The 17,806-nt window shown below is 37.5% G+C and overlaps 1 protein-coding gene across 2 annotated transcripts in view; it reads right to left on the bottom strand.

The window, feature by feature from the left end:
• Usp8 (Ubiquitin specific protease 8) overlaps nt 1–17,806 on the bottom strand; it is a 78,159-nt gene that overhangs the window by 46,060 nt on the left and 14,293 nt on the right. For both annotated transcript variants that reach the window (XM_083142839.1, XM_083142833.1), the window contains exons 3-5: nt 15,933–16,163; nt 9,553–9,689; nt 366–534 (exon numbers count right to left, since the gene is read on the bottom strand). In XM_083142839.1, coding sequence (XP_082998965.1) covers nt 366–534; nt 9,553–9,689; nt 15,933–16,163 — 537 coding nt within the window. The remainder of the gene's footprint in view (nt 1–365; nt 535–9,552; nt 9,690–15,932; nt 16,164–17,806) is intronic.

The raw sequence follows: 17,806 nt of genomic DNA, 5'->3' as shown, positions 1-17,806 counted from the left end.
TCTGTTGAATACTATTAGTTATTAAAATCACACCAATATTTTTCATCACTGATAAATGAATTGCTGTTGTTTAAAGTCCACTTTATGTACAGATAGACTAATCGGGACTGGACCTACAGTTTAAAGTGGAATCTGAACCACTGTGCAGTGTGCCTCCACCAGGTATCAAACCCAGAATCCATCATTGATAAAAATATGGGAATTAGTTACTGGCTATAAAATGAAACAATGTATCAGTAGAATTGGCTATTTTAGGAATACTCCATTATCAGTTGATAACAGCCGTAACAATTAATGGTCCAATCTCTAAACATACACACTCAAATTAACATTACAATGTTACTGTAAAAAATACAAGTACATACCCAGGCTTAACAATCTCTTCTGGTACGTTTATGCAGTTTCCAAGTGTCATATGTGATGCTTTGTAGTCTGCTTCTGGTCTGACATCCAACACAAGAATATTCTTTTGCCCATCCAATATCAATCTGTACAACTGCTTTGAAGAAATACATATGCTTTGATCATCATCTTCTGGAATGAGCAGTTCACCAATTAGTACAATTAACAGAGAATAAGAACAAATGTACTTGACATACAAAAAATACAATACGTAAGTTAAATCAAAGAACTCGTCATGTTATAGTGTCCTTACCCCACCCCTGTTCATGCAGAAACCACAATGCATGCCAGGGTTGACAGTCAAACGCCTTGCCACATCCTTTCTTGTCTACAGCAGTCAGCCCTCTTCTGGGTATGGTCACTGCATTGCCCAGCAGCATGTACGTGAGCGAGGAATGAAGACAACATAATCTTTTACCTAGGGTGACCAGACGTCCTCTTTTATCCGGACATGTCCTCCTTTTTCGGTGTCTGTCCGGCGTCCGGACGGATTTCTGAAAAATCGGAAAATGCCCTCCTTTTTGGACCATTGTCAATATACTGCTCATGAAATTGTTCCACGCATAACGATCACCACTTGTTATTTTACGTCCAAAAACCTCACTTGGCGTGTTAAGTATTCGAGCAATGCTCACTGATCATCATCTGCGATCCGAACCACGAACACTTTACACGAATCAGTCATCAGATTCCAACTTCTCGTTGCTTTGCCCGCTGAACGCGTAGATACTGGATGCGTCCCAGATGCAAGCGGAAACGTATATAGCCTATTTCTAATCTGTGCGCATATAGCGTGTGTGCATTTAGTCTGTGCATTAACCTTGTTTACGAGTGCAGTTTTTCATTCGCCGCAAGTTTTATCTATGATACACGTGGGTCATACGAGCGATACAGAAAAATGTGGTGAGAATTTTCTTTTCATGAAATGCCGAAGCGAAAGTGTAAATTCACTAACGATCTCGGAAGAAAATATCCTGCTTTTAAGGAAGGAAGAAACAAATATGAAGCTGAATGTAAGATATGCACTGCTGGAACTTACGTCTCAGTAGCAAACAAAGGTAGGTACATGTAATAATTCAAGTAGATAAATACGTAGTAAGAACACATGTTTGCATATAGAAAGTAATAGTCATGTTTCCAACATTGCAACCATTCATTACATTAAAATGTATTATCAAATAAAGCAAATTAAACACGACGTACTGAAAACGAAACCAAAATTTAAAATTACCGTTACAAGGGCTAGATTTAGTAGTGTTTACAATTTTAGATTGTTTGAGATTTAGTAGTGTTTATAATTGTAGATTGTTGTGTTTGGAGTGTTAGGTGTGATAAATCATTTGCAAGGTTTTTTTTTTTTTTTTTTATAGTGTGTGCATACAGCCAAATTTTAAGAATAAATGGTGGAAGTACTTTAGGATGAAATAGCCTATATCTGTTGTTTGTTGTTTTCATACACTGAGACACATTTCATATTGCAAAAAGCATCGAAATCGATCGAATGCCACTTTTAATGCTAAAAAAATAGTGATGGAACGAAATTGCAATTATTATTAATCATAACACTATTCATTACATAGTACTTCATTGAGTAGCTATCATAAATAGGGTCAGGGAATTGACAAATCATCTTTTTTCTGGGCGTTGAAGAGAATACTAAACATGAAACTAGTCTGTTTCACTTCAGTCAGAACCAGAAAATATTGTTTTTATTTTGCATTTTCTGCCCTTTTGGTTTTTAGTCCATTTTTGCAGTATTATTCTTGTTTTTGTTGCATTTTTAGTATCATTTTTTTCTCCCAGTTGTTTCAAGAATTTTAAATGCATTTGCTAGCATACCTTACATAAATTACCGGTAACAGTTAGATATAGCGAAAATACATTTCTTGAAATTTACAGGAGAAAAGACGGGAAAGTACTTATGGAATTGAGTTTCTGTGCACTTTTGGAAGCTGGGAATAGTGTTTTTTTCATTCCTGCAATTTATTTGGCCGGTAAATAATGTAATTTTCGACATTCATGTATCTCCGTTGCACGATAGCTTGTGCCACCATTACCGTGGAATACGTGAATCAAATGTTCCAAGCCTTCGATTATGTAACCCCCTGTCAGTGTAGCAACCACGCGGTAGTTTTACAAGATCACGTGTGAGCGTTTTTTTTTTTTTTCAATTTAATTTTCTGTTTGCCTAACCTAACCTTCCGTGAATGGTTTGTGGATCAATTTTAGCTTAAAAACAATCATTTTTCAGTTAATAAGTGTTAGTGTAGCAACCACACAGTAGTTTTACAAGATAACGTGCGAGGTTTTTTTTTTTTTTTCAATTCAATTTTCTATGTTTGCCTAACCTAACCTTCCGTGAATGGTTTGTGGATCAATTTTCGCTTGAAAAACCTTTGTGAACAGTTTGTGCGGCAATTATCAGTTCATAAGTTTGGTAACACTGCATATCAGCTGACGATAGACAGCGTGAATCAAGATTTGAAAAAAAAAAGTAATCCCAAGTTGAAAAATGTTTCACTATGCATATGAGGTAAGTACAAATGAAATTAATTTGAAAATAAACGAGTTAAATGTGTTTTCGCTATATCTAACTAGAACCAAATTACCACACATGGTCATCTTATTAGCAAGTATGCCATTAATCATAAATATGGTCAATTCAAGAGGGCACTATTATTTTTAGGCCATGATTGTGAAGCGATTTTACAATACCGGGAGTTTCTCCAATTTGTTTCAAATTCGACATACTCACTACTTTTGCTCTCCTAATCACGAATCTGCAGTTAAAATTTGGCGGTCACGCGTACAAATTGCAAAATAACCGAAATTAAGTGGTCTGTGATCAGCACAATTGCTCACGAAGCAAAACTGTATTTTCAGGTTCTGACTGACTACTGTCATGCAAGGCCCATTCTGAATGGAGGTGAATGACTTGTGGAGTATTTAAAATAACCTTGAAGTAAAATTATAGAAAATTACATTAGCACTTAACTGCTTTTTTTCCCTTTTCTTTCATAGTTTAAACCATGAAACTGATTTTATCAAATTATTCAACTACTCTTGTAATTTGTGAAAAATCAAGCTTTCATTGTTAAGGGGTGGTCTTTTTTTTTTACATTTTTTAGGTCATCAACTTCCGAGCCCTAATATTAAAATATTTTGTTACAGGTAGTCAAGATTTGGAACATCATATTGCATCCCATAAACACAAGAAAAGCCTTCAGTGTTCCAGTTCATCAACTCCACTGGAAAAGATATTTCTTCAACAAGAGTCTACTTCAGCGCTAGCTCATCGTGTACTTGCAGCCGAGGGAGGTCTAGCATTTCATACAGTTAGGCACCATTTTAGCTACAGATCTATGGATTGTACACCAAAATTAAATCAAGTTATATACAGTGATTCAGATATTGCAAAGAAAGTATCGACAGGAAGAACAAATACTCGGTGTATTATAAATAATGTTATTGCTCCACATTCCTTAGATGTAACTATTCAGTGTTTGAAGGGAATTTCTTGTTTTGGAGTATCAACTGATGGAAGTAACCATGGGTGTATGAAAATGTTTCCTATTCTAATACAGTACTACAATTACAAAGTGGGTGGCATCAAAACAAAAGTAATTGAACTAAAGACAACTCCAAATGAGAAAGCTGAAACCATAACAAGTTACGTTAAGGAAACATTAGAAAATCTAGGTTTGTCAGATAAGTGTGTAGCTTTTGCAGGGGAAAATACAAATACTAATTTTGGAGGAGTCAATCGAAGAGAAGGGAAGAATATTTACGGCAACCTAAAGAAATCACTAAATGAGAATCTATTAGGTGTGGGTTGTCCAGCTCATATTTTACACAATGCTGTACAGCATGGAGCTGATAATTTATCAATAGACATAGAGTGTATAACCTTGAAAATGTACAATTATTTTTCAATTTATACCGTTAGAACAGAGGAGCTAAAGTCTTTCTGCGAGTTTGTTGATATTAATTACAAGCAATTGCTGTCCCATTCCAAAACAAGGTGGTTGTCACTTTTCCCTGCCATTGAAAGAGTGCTGGAAATGTTCACGGCATTAAAATCGTATTTCTTGTCACAACTTAAGCCACATAAAATTTTAATTCAGTTCTTTGAAAACAGGTTAAGTAAAGCTTATTTGTTGCATTTACATTCAATTATGGGCATATTCCATTCTAAAATCCAAGAATTGGAAAAAGAACAAAATTCTGTGCTTGAGATTATAGACATTCTTAGTTATGTTTGTCAGGTGTTGACGAATAGATTAGAAGGTAGCTTTCTTTGTTTAAAGGTAAGAGAAATTATTGAAAGTGCTGAAAAAGATGGGTTTGTTAAAGAGGTAGAACAATTCATGAAGGATGCTATGTTGCTGTATGAGTCTTGTGTTGAATACATACAAAAGTGGTCACAAAGTTTTGATGAGTTTAAGTGGATGAATTTAACAAATCTGAAGTACAGTGATGTTGAAGAATGTATGAAATACTTAGGGTCCAAAGCAATTCACGTTGACGATGTTAAATGTTTTGACCAATTTTGTAACTTGAAGCAGTTTGTTAGTGGTAATCCTGAATTACAAAATATGAGCTGTAACGAGAAATGGACCACATATTTCCAATCAAGCAAGTCTTCTGACTGACATTCGGAACTTCTAAAGATAGCAGAATATTTCTTTTCGATACCTGGACATAATGCAAATGTGGAGAGAATTTTCTCACTAATATCAACACAATGGACAGATGAAAGGAACAGGTTGAGTGTAGATTCTGTAAAGGGGCTTATCATGATTCAATACAATTTCAAAGAATATTCTTGTATTGACTTCTACGATTATCTTTTAAAAACTCCAAAGTTGTTGGAAAAAATCAGATCATCTGATAAGTATGTGTAAGCAAACTGTAGGTAAGATTTTTATAGTGATTAAATTAAGATTAATGACAAATATATTTGCATTTTTTGTGGTGTCCTCTTTTTTTGTGATTTGTCCTCCTTTTTCACCATGTCTGTCCTCTTTTTTTAATGTATGCATCTGGTCACCCTATCTTTTACCACTCTCGAAAAATGTTCAAGGGTGCAAGGAAAGAATGCCCACCTGTGCCACACTCTCTCTGTCCTGTTTTAGGGGTGGGAGTGGGAGAGGCATGATACTTGGCAACTACTAACTAGCTCTCCTTTGTCAGTGTGCACTACACCCCTAGATTTATGGCTGTGGTTTTCACTCAGATTGGGGAAACGAAGGACATTTTAGTTTGACGAAGCCTGTATGTACCTTAAACAGAGATGCCAACTTATCACTCTAATATTATTTTACATAATATGTTAAATGAAAACCATTTCTCAACTGTGGGGGGCATTTAACACAGTAAAAACACAACTTTTCATGAGCACTCTATATTGTTGATACACAAGTCTGATTATAATACATTGATTTCTCATAAGTTTTACCACAGACCAAAGCATTAATACAAACAAAATTGATAAGGTAATGCAAATGCAAAAGTTTAATAATGCACTGATATTTAAATGAACGTATAGTCATGGACACTTCTGGGTTGTTATGTCCCCTGTGGGGTTCAACGGGATTGTTACAACCCAGAAGTGTCTATGACTGTATATCAGAGGCGAGGCCGGATCTGGTCGATGATGCGGCGATGGGAAAGCAAAATAATAAAAATATTGCTTTTTAAATATTTTAGAGAAGAGGTAAAAAAAAAAGTCAGAATATTTACATATATATTATTTTGCCTTCTTTTTCACATCCTTTCGTGCATATTTTCTTGATTCTGTCCTCCATATTCTTTATAAAATTTCTTTTAGTCACCTCACTTACATCACTTCTTTTGTGGCAGAATACCCCTGCTGCACATTTCTTCTGATGCCAAGCGGTTTAAATTTCTTGTCCTCTCTTCCTTTTCATCAATATATCTATATTTGCCAAAGAAATTCAAGATGAAGAAAGAGGGATATTATTGGAACTCGAAATAGAAGAAGACAAGATAAGCTACCTAGATATATTGATGAATAGGAAGAGAGGACAAGAAATTGTAACCGCTTGGTATCAGAAGTGTGCAGCAGGGGTATTCTGCCACAAAAGAAGTGATGTAAGTGAGGTGACACAAAGAAATTTTATAAAGAATATGGAGGACAGAATCAAGAAAACATGCACGAAAGAATGTGAAAAAGAAGGCAAAATAAATAGCCTATGAAAACAGCTGGAAAAGAATGGCTATGAGAAGGACGATAGACTGGACATAAACAGAAGAAGGAAGAAAAGTGGCAGGGGAGAATTGGTAGAGAAAGAAAAAGAGATGAGGTTTGGAATAAGGAGTATGGGGAAGACCACAGAAAAGATATGCAAAGTGCTTAGGAAAGCGGGCATTAAAACTTACAGGAAGGGAGGGAGAAGCATCTTAAGAATAGCGAAGAATGCAAACAAGAAAATAGAGAACAGAGAAGAGGAAGAGGAAGGGATTATCTACGAAGTAAAATGTAGAGAATGTCAGAGTGTGTACATAGGAGAAACGAAAAAGAGGCTGAAAGACAGGTTGAAACAACATAGGGATGATGTACGACTTAAGAGAGAGAGAAATGCGATATTTAATCACACGAGAGAAACAGGACATGACATAGATTGGGATGAGGCTAAGCAGATAGGAAGGGAGAAGAGAAAATGGAAGGAGGCCAAGGAAATAGAAAAGAAAGGTGAAGAAGACACAATGAACTAGAATGGGGGATTGAAGATAAACAAGGAATGGAAGAAGATGTTAGAAAGAGTGAAAAGGAGAAGAGAGAAAGAGGAGGGAAGAAGAATGAAGGAAAAAGAGCGTGAGATAAAGAGTACAACCACATTCCATATGGAAGAAAATGTTTAGCCTTTCAGGTGAAAGTACAGTTGACAAGGGAAAGCCACCTGCTAGAATGTTCCAGAACAACTTTCTAATAGTCTTGGGGGGAGTAATTTTTGTGTATATATATCGCCTGGTTTGGTACCTTGTTACATTTGTACTTGGTGCAGAGTCTGAAAAAAACCTTGCTAGAAGGTTGAAACGTTATATTTAGTTTATGTTTTATAATAAAATAAATTTCTCCCTTGGTCAGCATATTGAGTTTTTCATATCGTGGAAACAAAGCTTAATGGTGTTATAATCTTGTTTTTAAGAGAAAAACACATATTGAAGAGCATCGCAGCACAACTTACACACAGATGAAAGTAATTGTGCATAGAAAAAAATGTAAGTAAGCAAAAGCATAAATTTCCCGACTGTTAGTGCTAGAAAGAACTGAATAAAAAAAAAAGCAGCTCTGGATCCATTGTATTTTCTTCATAGTATGGCTCCTTTTAATTTCACTTCAAATATAGATTTCTGAAAAAAATGTTGTTGCTTTACAAAATATGAAGTACTTTCTATAGTTTTATCTTTACAATGCTTACAAATGACAAGACTCATCAAGATTTTTGTTCTCGAGGTGACATAAATACGAGGCACATGTCAAAAAAAGGGCCGATAATTTTTTTACTTGGGACTGGCAACACTGACGAAGCTGCACTTGCACAGAAGCATGCTTTAGTATTCTTTGCCTGCAACAGAGGTCTATTTCTCAGTGTGGAGGTGCGTACGTGCGAGTAGCAGGAAGTAGAAATGGCTGCTGTAGTAGAAAATCCTGCCAAATACAAGGTGAGGTCGGTGATTAGATTCCTTAACGCAAAAGGACTGAGTGCAGCTGACATTCATCTGGAATCGTGTGCCATTTATGGGCCAACAGTAATGAGTGAACGAAAGGTAAGACAATGGTGCTGTGCTTTTCGGGAAGGATGTTGAAATGTACATGATGACGAGCGGAGCGGCAGGCCTAGTGTTCAGACGGACGACCTTGTGCAACGTGTTGATGAGAAAGTGAGATCCAATCGCCATTTCACCATTACTGATCTAGGCAAGGAGTTTCCTGAAGTGTCTGATAAAACATTTCACCAAATTGTAACGGACAATGTGGGTTATCGCAAACTGTTTGCGAGGTGGGTACCAAAAATGTTGACAAACACTCACAAAGATGAAAGAATGAAATCAATACGTGATTTTTTCGCCTGTTGGGAGAAGGATGGGGATGACTTGTTTTCTCACATAGTGACTGGAGACTAAACCTAGATATTGTATGTCACTGGTGAGTCGAAGCAGCAATCCATGCAATGGTGTCACTCCGGTTCACCACAACCGAAGAAATTCAAGCAAACATCTTTGCATCGCAAAATCATGGCAACCCTGTTTTGGGACCAAAAAGGGATGTTACGGTCTGGAATTCTGCTTATTCATGACAATGCCTGCCCACACACAGCTGACCATACTGTTGGGACAATTCAAAAATTCCGATGGGAACATTTTAATCATCCACCATACAGTCCCGATCTTACCCCCAAGTGATTACTTTCAGTTCCCTCATCTCAAAAAGTGGCTTGCTTCTTAACGTTTCGATGATAGAGAAGTTCTCAAGACATCAGTTCTAGACTGGCTGAGATCCTAGTCGGCCGATTTCTATGCAGAGGGTCTACGTAAACTTGTTCCATGGTACCAAAAATGCTTGGAGCGTCATGGTGACTATGTAGAAAAATAGCCAGGGTATGCACTTGTATAGCATCAAAATAAAAATTTTCTCGCTTGATTTTATTCTCTGTAATAACCAATCAGCCCTTTTTTTTTACATGCCCCTCGCACTTACTCAGACAGAACCTTTTCCCCAACATATTTTACCTTCACACCAAGGATGGCCAAAAACATCAGGATTCAGGAAAATTTAAAATCTCGATTCAAAAACTTTACTACCCAGATTTCGGAGGCAATCACAATTTCATAGAGAGAGGTTTAACAATCTTCCCATTTTTCCAGGTAGAATTTATTAAGAAAGTTTCGTCTTCCTTATTTTATGATTATACACTCTGTAGAAAAAAAAAATGGATTTGGCCATCTCTACTTCACATGTCACGTACAAACACTGTTATCATTAACACCAGTTGAAAGATTGACCCTGACATTTTGCAAGTCTTGCGATGACTACGTAAAAATGTCATGCTTCGCCACTGCTGTATATGATAACAAGGTGTTTATTGAAGCTTATTGGTAAGTTTATTTAAGAAACATATCTACCTGGAATCCCATTTGGAATGCCCTTTTTATTCTTAATCTCTTCCAGTTTCCTATTATTTTCTTCTTCCTCTGCATCTTTTATCTCCTGTTCGATAAGCAGCTTGTCCATTTTCTCTTGCTCCTTCAACAACTTGTACCTTAAAAGCACAAATAACAAATGTATAATTATTGTACAAGGCCTTCCCTCACTTCATATACTTCACATGCACCATACCTTGGGAATGTAGAAGAGCTTACATAGGAGAATCTGCACACTAGGGTGGTTCAAAAAAACACTTTTTTTCGAAATTGGCTTACGGCTAGTGCTAATTTTTGGCCAAATTGGCTCAATAATATGTGTGAAAAATTTCAGTTCGATAGGTGCATGTCTTGAGGGGCCGCACTGTACCTAAAGTTTGGAAAAAATTGCAAAAAGTAAATTTTGGTGAAAAATTTTAAAAATATATTTTTTACCCTAGTGATGGTATTTTGCATGTAGATAAACTCTAAATGATGTAAAGAACTCTAGAAATAATAATAATGGGCATTGCCGGACTTCTTTAGGCATACTTAAGGCCTAAACTTAAACCAAAATTTGCGAAAAATAGGCTTAATGGACTTTTATTTTACGTGATTTGAATTGGATACAAGAACTTTTATGTACAGATATATTAGGTTTTTATCATTTTGTATTAGTTAAATTTTTTTTAAGGATGTATTTTGTGTTTAAGTGTGCGAAGCAATAATTTTTTACATTGATCACGCCAGAGTTTAGCTCATTACTCACCGACTAAATAAATTATCTGAAAATATTTTATTTTCACGACTAGCACAATATTCCTTAATAACTATGTCACCATGTTATTGCTAAGAAAGTGTTATCAGAAAGAAAACAAAGGGCCAGTCTACTTTGATGCGAAATCTGAACTATGGTGCAATGCGTAATGCACTCGCCCAAGTTGCGAACGTCGACAACAGATTAGTATCGGTCTCCTAGTGTTGCCAGAGTGATTGCGTGGTCTGGTTGTGGTTAGTTCCTTGCATTCAGAAGTGCATTGTTTGTTTTCAGTTTTAACATCAATCGTTCTTATACTCTAGTGAAACTATTTTAAGTGGAAGTATTAGTTATTGGTATTGTGTTTCATTTACTACTAAAAGTGACTTGATTTCGTTAAGTGATATTGACTGTAGTGTTTGGACGTGGCACGTGTGTCAGTGGCTCATTATCGTGGATCAATGGCCAAGAGGACAATTTTGAGATCCAGTGATTTTGTTCACGACATAATTGGAGTACCACAGGAACTTTATGAAGCGCACTTGCCGACTGTGGCTTCTGTCCTTAAACTTTTTTTTTGTGGGAGATAGAGAAGATTAAAAGAGAGCTTGATTCTAAGAAGGATCCATCTGCCAAAGAAATAGCAAAGTTAGTTGCCCGTAAAGTAATCAAGATTTGGAAGCTGTCTTAACTGAACAGAGAATCATAGCCCGAATATTGGAGTATCATTCACAAATCCGTCAGCTTCAGAAGTCGTTAAAGAGGCCATCAAATGCTTCTAAACTGGCTGAATTTCAGAAGACTGCTAATAGCTTGTTTGGTATAGCAACATGTAAGTGCGTCAACCCACTTGTTCATTGCAGTTGTGGAAAAAGGAAATCAGTTCCTTCCTTGGAAATACCCTTCTTGATTGATCAGTGCACTGAAAGGAAGATGTTTATTGGAAGCTTAGACATAAAAGAGACTGAACGTCGACTAAAACAGACTCGTCGTAAAAAAGAGAGATCTAAAACAAATGAAAATCATGCAAGGTGTCTCAAGTTCTACCGCTGCAGTTCTTACAAATGAAACTGAGATGGAGGGAGCTTCAGATTCAGACAAGGAGTTCAACCCTTCTAAAAGACAAAAACTTCGACAGAACCTTTCCAGCAAAAGAGACTGAAACTTCCTAAATTCGCCAGTGCGGTTTACAGAACCCAAATTTCTAAACGGAAAGCTGCTCTTCTAGCTTGATCTCTTTTGGAAGGCGTAGGCCTTTTTACTTCTGTCATAAGGAAATTCAAGAAATTGACGGAAAAAGTACTGGACCTACTATGCTCGCAGGGCCAATTGGAGTGGCACTACAAGGTTGCGAGAATATGCTGGAGCTGGAGCAACGCTTTCAGCTTGTGCCAGTGTCTTGGACTGACGACTTAACAGAAGAGCACCTAACATCCGACCCAAGGTATCTCCTGTGCATCTGTAAAGCGGTTTCGACCAGCGATGCGACGATGGATTGGCTGAGAGGCATCCTGGAAAGTTGCATCATGCCAGGTGGCTGACAGCTGCCAATAGAATACTACGTCTCTACATTGCAACGAAGAATACGTCGGAAATGCTGCAGGCATTCGTCCAGTACATTGTGAACGTGTATGCTCCTATTTGGTTTTCCATCAAGAAAAAGCCATCGTGTGTTGAACGAGGCCGACACCTGTGGAGATTTTTATCCGCTTCCCGCTGCATGGACGTCAAGTACAGAAAAATAATCAATCTTGTCCTACAGCGAAACGCCTGGTTTGCCCAACAGGAAAACCTCCTTCTGACAATGATTTCCGAGGACAACCCAGACATAAGGGTACTTGGTTGGAGGAGAATCCTAAAAGTAAGAACATCTTCATCTCCGAAAGCCACCCGAGAATTCACAGTGCCGTAGAAGGTCGATGCAGAAAAATACGTCGACATGATTGATTGGTTTAAGTGCAAATTGGCTGAACCACCGTTGACACGACACTTAAGCTTGGAACAACTTCAGGACAACATAAAATCAGCTTCTTATCCGGGAGTAGATATCACCTGTTTTCCAGCTCATACGCAAGCAGTCGAAAGACATGTGAAGCTTGTGACGGAGGCGGCAGCGTCAGTGTGTGGCAAAGAGAAGCGCCCATAAGTTAATTTTGGCAACATTGAAGTTTCGGGACCATATTTCGAAGTTTTCCACTAAGTCAGATACTAAACTACTACATAGGAATACAGAAACCTCCTGATCATTGCATAGTGTACTAAACCAATATATGCATGGGTGGGAGGGTGGGTGGAACTCGAACTGCAGCCACCTCCTCGTGGTGAGTTCTGGGCTCTTTTCAGAAAAAAAAAGTTTTTCTTTTGAAAATAGGCGAAGAGCTGCAGATAACACATTATAAAAGATGTAAGTTGTTGTCAAAAATAAATGCGCCTCGATTTATTCACAACTAACACAAATGCAATAAAGAAACACACACATTTTGCCTATTTTTCGCAAATTTTGGTTTAAATTTAGCCCTTAAGTATGCCTAAAGAGGTCCGGCAATGCCCATTATTATTATTTCTAGAGTTCTTTACATCATTTAGAGTTGATCTACATGCAAAATACCATCACTAGGGGAAAAAAAAATATTTTTAAAATTTTTCACCAAAACTGACTTTTTTCAATTTTTTTCAAACTTTAGGTACAATGTGGCACCTGAAGACATGCACTGATCGAGCTGAAATTTTGCACACGTATTATTGAGCCAAATTGGCCAAAAATTAGCACCAGCCATAAGCCAATTTCGAAAAAAGCATTTTTTCGAACCACCCTACTTCACACCCTCTAGAAAAGCAGATAGATGAACACAAGAAGCACACACGTGGAAAGGAAAAATAGAAAAGCTGAAAGTAGCCAAGAATAATTGCAGAGAATTCGATGGAACAACATAATAGTTCTACATAAGTAACGAAATTGGAAACTCAAAGCCGCCACCTTCGTAGACCTGCCTCAAAAAACCAATGAGCCATCCCAGTGTTGAATTCAAGGAAATATAAGCACCCCCTCTCTTCCCTGGAAATGGAAAAAGTAACTTAAAAGTTGCAAAATGTAGTACAGAATTTTGGAGGACACCGTGGAGAAGTTGGTTAGCACCCTGGATTTGGAACAAACTGCAGGTGTAGCTTTGATCCACACCAATGGCAAAATAGAAATTTATTCACCTGAAGATGAGGGAAGAGGTGCTCTCTCAAAATACAGCATAAAAAGTAGGAGCACTACACAATGGATAAAGTCAAATTAGCACTACATGGTAATATAGAAACACTGTCACAAACATTCATATAAGGATTTGATCACTGTTAACATAATTTTTAATTGTCATCTTTGATAAAATCAAAGGGGAAATAACTGCACATTCATCTAGAATGTCAACGTGTGATGACAAGTCACAATGCAAAATATTGAATAACTTTATTTACCTTGGACACGCCAGTAAGCTTAAATTATTAGCACAAGCACACCTTTAGTATTTACATATTATTGTAACAAAAATGGATCAAAAATGCAATGACCACTATTTACAACTATGTACCACACATACTCTGTTGCGTACAGGGGATATCTTAATTTCTTTTGGAGTTGACTTTGTCCTCACCTTACGAAAAGTAGCATGATTGTTTTAAAATTTTGATATTTAGTGTCGCTCTCCTGCCACTGTTGGCAAATTGTGACAATGAGGATGAGTGATGATGACATGATGAAATTGATGAAGGGACACTGACAAGAACACCCATGCCCAGGCCAGGATTCAAATCTGGAACCAATTAGCATCATGAGACAGTAATTTTATTCTACCATTAACTGATGAGAACAATAACAGAACATAGCATGGAGAAGTACTAGGTCATTCAAATATGACAGGGACTGATTTTTTTTTTTAAAACAACCTGCCATGTCCATCCTTGGGAGAATAGAGCCACAACCTCCACCCTCCCTCCCGTGCAGGTTAGAACCTGTTAAGTCGTTTCTGAGCTTTGCTAGAATGATGAGCAAACAGAAGGTGCCGCGGAGCTTGGAACAACACATTGAGAGCAAATTTCTTGTTGGAGAAAACGTCCAGTCATCTGAAATTTCGCAGAGACTCAAACAACAGTATGGGTTAGTGTATCTGTCACAAACCCATGTGTTTGAGCGGGTAGCCTTCCTTCAAGACAATGCACGGCCTCATACAGCCAAAACAACTATGGCAACCCTCAGCAAATTGAAATGGAACCTTCTGCCATACAATCCCGATTTGGCCCCAAGTGAATTCTACCTGTTTGGAAGGCTTAAATCAGACTTGGAAGGCATGCAGTTTGCAGATAACGACGCCGTCATCAGCAGTGTTAGGGAGTGGATACACAGCCAACTGAAAAACCTTTATGAAAACAGCATTAAGATGCTTCCAGAACGTTGGAAAAAAATGTATGGACTCTGGAAGGGAGTACTTTGAAGGGTGACATGTGCAAATAAGTATTTGACAATAAGGGATTTGATTTGGTAAAAAGAATCAGTCCCGGTCATATTTGAATCACTTAGTACCTTGGCTCAAAAAGATTACATCACAATTACATTGATGGTCAAAGAAAGTGCACCACCCATTAAAATTTCATGTTATTTGAAAACCCTAGACCTGAAACCTGAAGAGAATGGTTTGTGTCATGTGGAATCTGCATTACCCTTCCCCTACCTTCCCAATAAACAAATGATGCCATCATGAACTGCAGGCATAGGCACACCAAATGTAGAGGGGAGTGGTATTGGAATCACGACCCCCTTCAGACTTATTTAGCTCTACGGGATGGACAATGTCGGAAACTTGATATTGTGATATATCATCAAGAAAATATCGCACAAACAAAATGATATTTTTCCGTATTGTGATATCAGCGATATATCACCTCCACAATATATATTGCCAAATATCATATCGATATATCGCTTACACAAAATATATATATATATTAGCCAAATATCATGACAGTTTTTCTTGTATGTATGCATTGCTTGCATTATAGAATTATTTCTCTTGTAGTATATGGTTGTTACAAGCATAAAAACACAGTTTTTCGATGTGACATTTCAGAACACACGCTCCCTTCATCAGACATTTATTTTTAGTTTGACTAAAGATACAGTTATAACAATGGTTAAAAAAAAGAATGTTATACAATGGATGTTGTCAATGTCACATTGCAGTAATATAGCAACTTATCTGTGAAAACAAGCAGTCCGTTTTATTTTTATTTCAGATAAAAATTTTAATCACACTATTTTTTATTTAAAAATTATGAATCCCAAATATCATCAGGCACTTCAAAATCATCATTGCTGAACGATGAATGTTTGAAAATAAAACCTGGCAGATTGATATGGTATAGTTCAAGTTCTTGCATATTAAAATATCAGTATCAGTGAAAAATAGTAAGTGTGTTGGTTCAGCCTTAATAACCTTTGCTTTTAATTCTACTTGTCTGGTTATACGTAAAAGGGCTAGAAAGATGAAATTCCTAGGTGATGCACTTCCCTTAAATGCTATTGTACAAGCTGATCTAGAAATGATGTGCGTATCAATGTCTTGAAAAATTCTCAGCATTCACTAACCTTTCGGACAAACTTTGGCTCAGTTTCTCTGCATTGTCAAGAGCAATGTTCACTTTGACCGATCCCAACTGCAAATTGAAAAACTTTGGGTCTTTCTTACATTCGTCAGACTTCTGTATGTAGGTAACAATACCTAAATATCGCATGAATAATATGTAGCTCAGTTCTTCATCTCCAGCTCGCTTTGCCTGTTCTGCACTCAGGAACAATTTTTCTGCTGTCTGAACCAGCCTGTGAATAAACAAATAGAATTGTGGTCAACTAGAGTTTGCATTTGCAACCTTTGAGAACCATCCCAAAAAGAGATTGGTTTACACCGATTGTATACATTACATAATTACCTTTTCTACTTAAATGCAGTACTTGCCACTAAACTAGACTAAGCCCTTGCATTCTAACTAGTACGCCAAATATTTTTCTCCAATAGCCTGTGCCCTATTTTGTTACTACCTTCAGTATTTTATACTGGCACCAGCCAATTGATCATGTGACAAAAGCTGCTTTTGTCCTGGCTGATCGTTTGGATTCCACTTCAAACTCTAGTTCCAGTTCTGATTAGTCTAGCTTAGCATGAAGTGGACTTAAAACAAACAACTACTCGCAACATAAAACCATTTAATTGCCATCTCAACATATGTTCTCATCATTAACTGCAATTTCACAAGGTGGAAAACACTTTTTCACTACGCAGATTCGTACTAGCACAAGCGCAAAACAGATAAAGAGCGGAGCTACAAATTTCGCACATCTTGATTGGTTAAAGAGAATTGTATAATATTTCAGGAGACACGTACTTTTCCTTTGCAAGGGGGGGGGGGATGAACTTGATTGATCCTGTGCTCCTTTAGATATAGCTGCAATCCCCTCTTACGCATGCTTTTTGTTTCAGAAAATCTGGTCACCCTAGAGTAATGAAGTGGTGAATCCAGCTTTTGTACTACTTTCATCAAGTCTCATGATTTGTCACTCTGTGGAATTCTCTTGGTAACTAAATTATTGTGTATGAATTAGGTTCATTATTATTATGATCATCATTATCATTTCTTTTAAAGATATACACACTGAAGCATTTGTATTTTTGATATATACCGTCTCTTTTCTTCCGCTTTAAACTAATCGCGGCGATGATACTTCCGTGAAACAAAAAGGGGAAACCCACAAAACTTCCTTAGAGCCATCGACATGAGTGCAAGGAAACTTTCAGACCAATGGGACAAGCGACACAGGATGTTCACACTGATGTGACTAGTGACACAGACACTTCCAGACTGTAAAATAACATTCACTGTGCATGAGGGTCCAAACAACAAATGACACATTCATATGTCGTATTTGTGTGCTACTTGTTACTTCGGTCGGAAAGCTCCTTAAAGGAAGGGCGCTTAGACCGAAGCGACGTGCCACATGGGGAGTTCCCAACTAAGTGACAAGCGACATGGTGCCTTCAGTCTATTAGCAAGCGTTTGCTGCTAATTGAGCGAACAACAGATCTAGGGGACACGATAAACCGCAGGTTACAACAACAGATCTAGGCGACACAATAAGCCACATGTGTTTCTTTGTCACTTGTATGTCGCTCAAACTGGGCCATTTCCTCAATAGCTTGCAACATGTTGCTGTGGTTTGTTGTTTGCGCATGCGTGATGCAATGAGTGTCTTGCTTTAGGGAGATTGCCCACCAAAGTGACAAGCAGCACGTGACACTTATTGCTTGAGGATTTCACCAACCGAATGCTGGCCTGTGCTGCTAGTCATGCAGCAACGATGTGAACTGTTGCTCTTGATTGGCTAGTTTCCAAGCGACATGTGTCGCGTCTTGCTTCAGTATGAAAGCTGCCTTGGACAGAAGGACCCTAAGCTGTGTGAAATCCCCA

Source organism: Lepisma saccharinum, chromosome 1, assembly GCF_977018435.1.
Source record: "Lepisma saccharinum chromosome 1, izLepSacc3.1, whole genome shotgun sequence".
Classification (NCBI taxonomy): domain Eukaryota; kingdom Metazoa; phylum Arthropoda; class Insecta; order Zygentoma; family Lepismatidae; genus Lepisma; species Lepisma saccharinum.
This window is presented reverse-complemented; position numbering and strand designations above follow the sequence as displayed.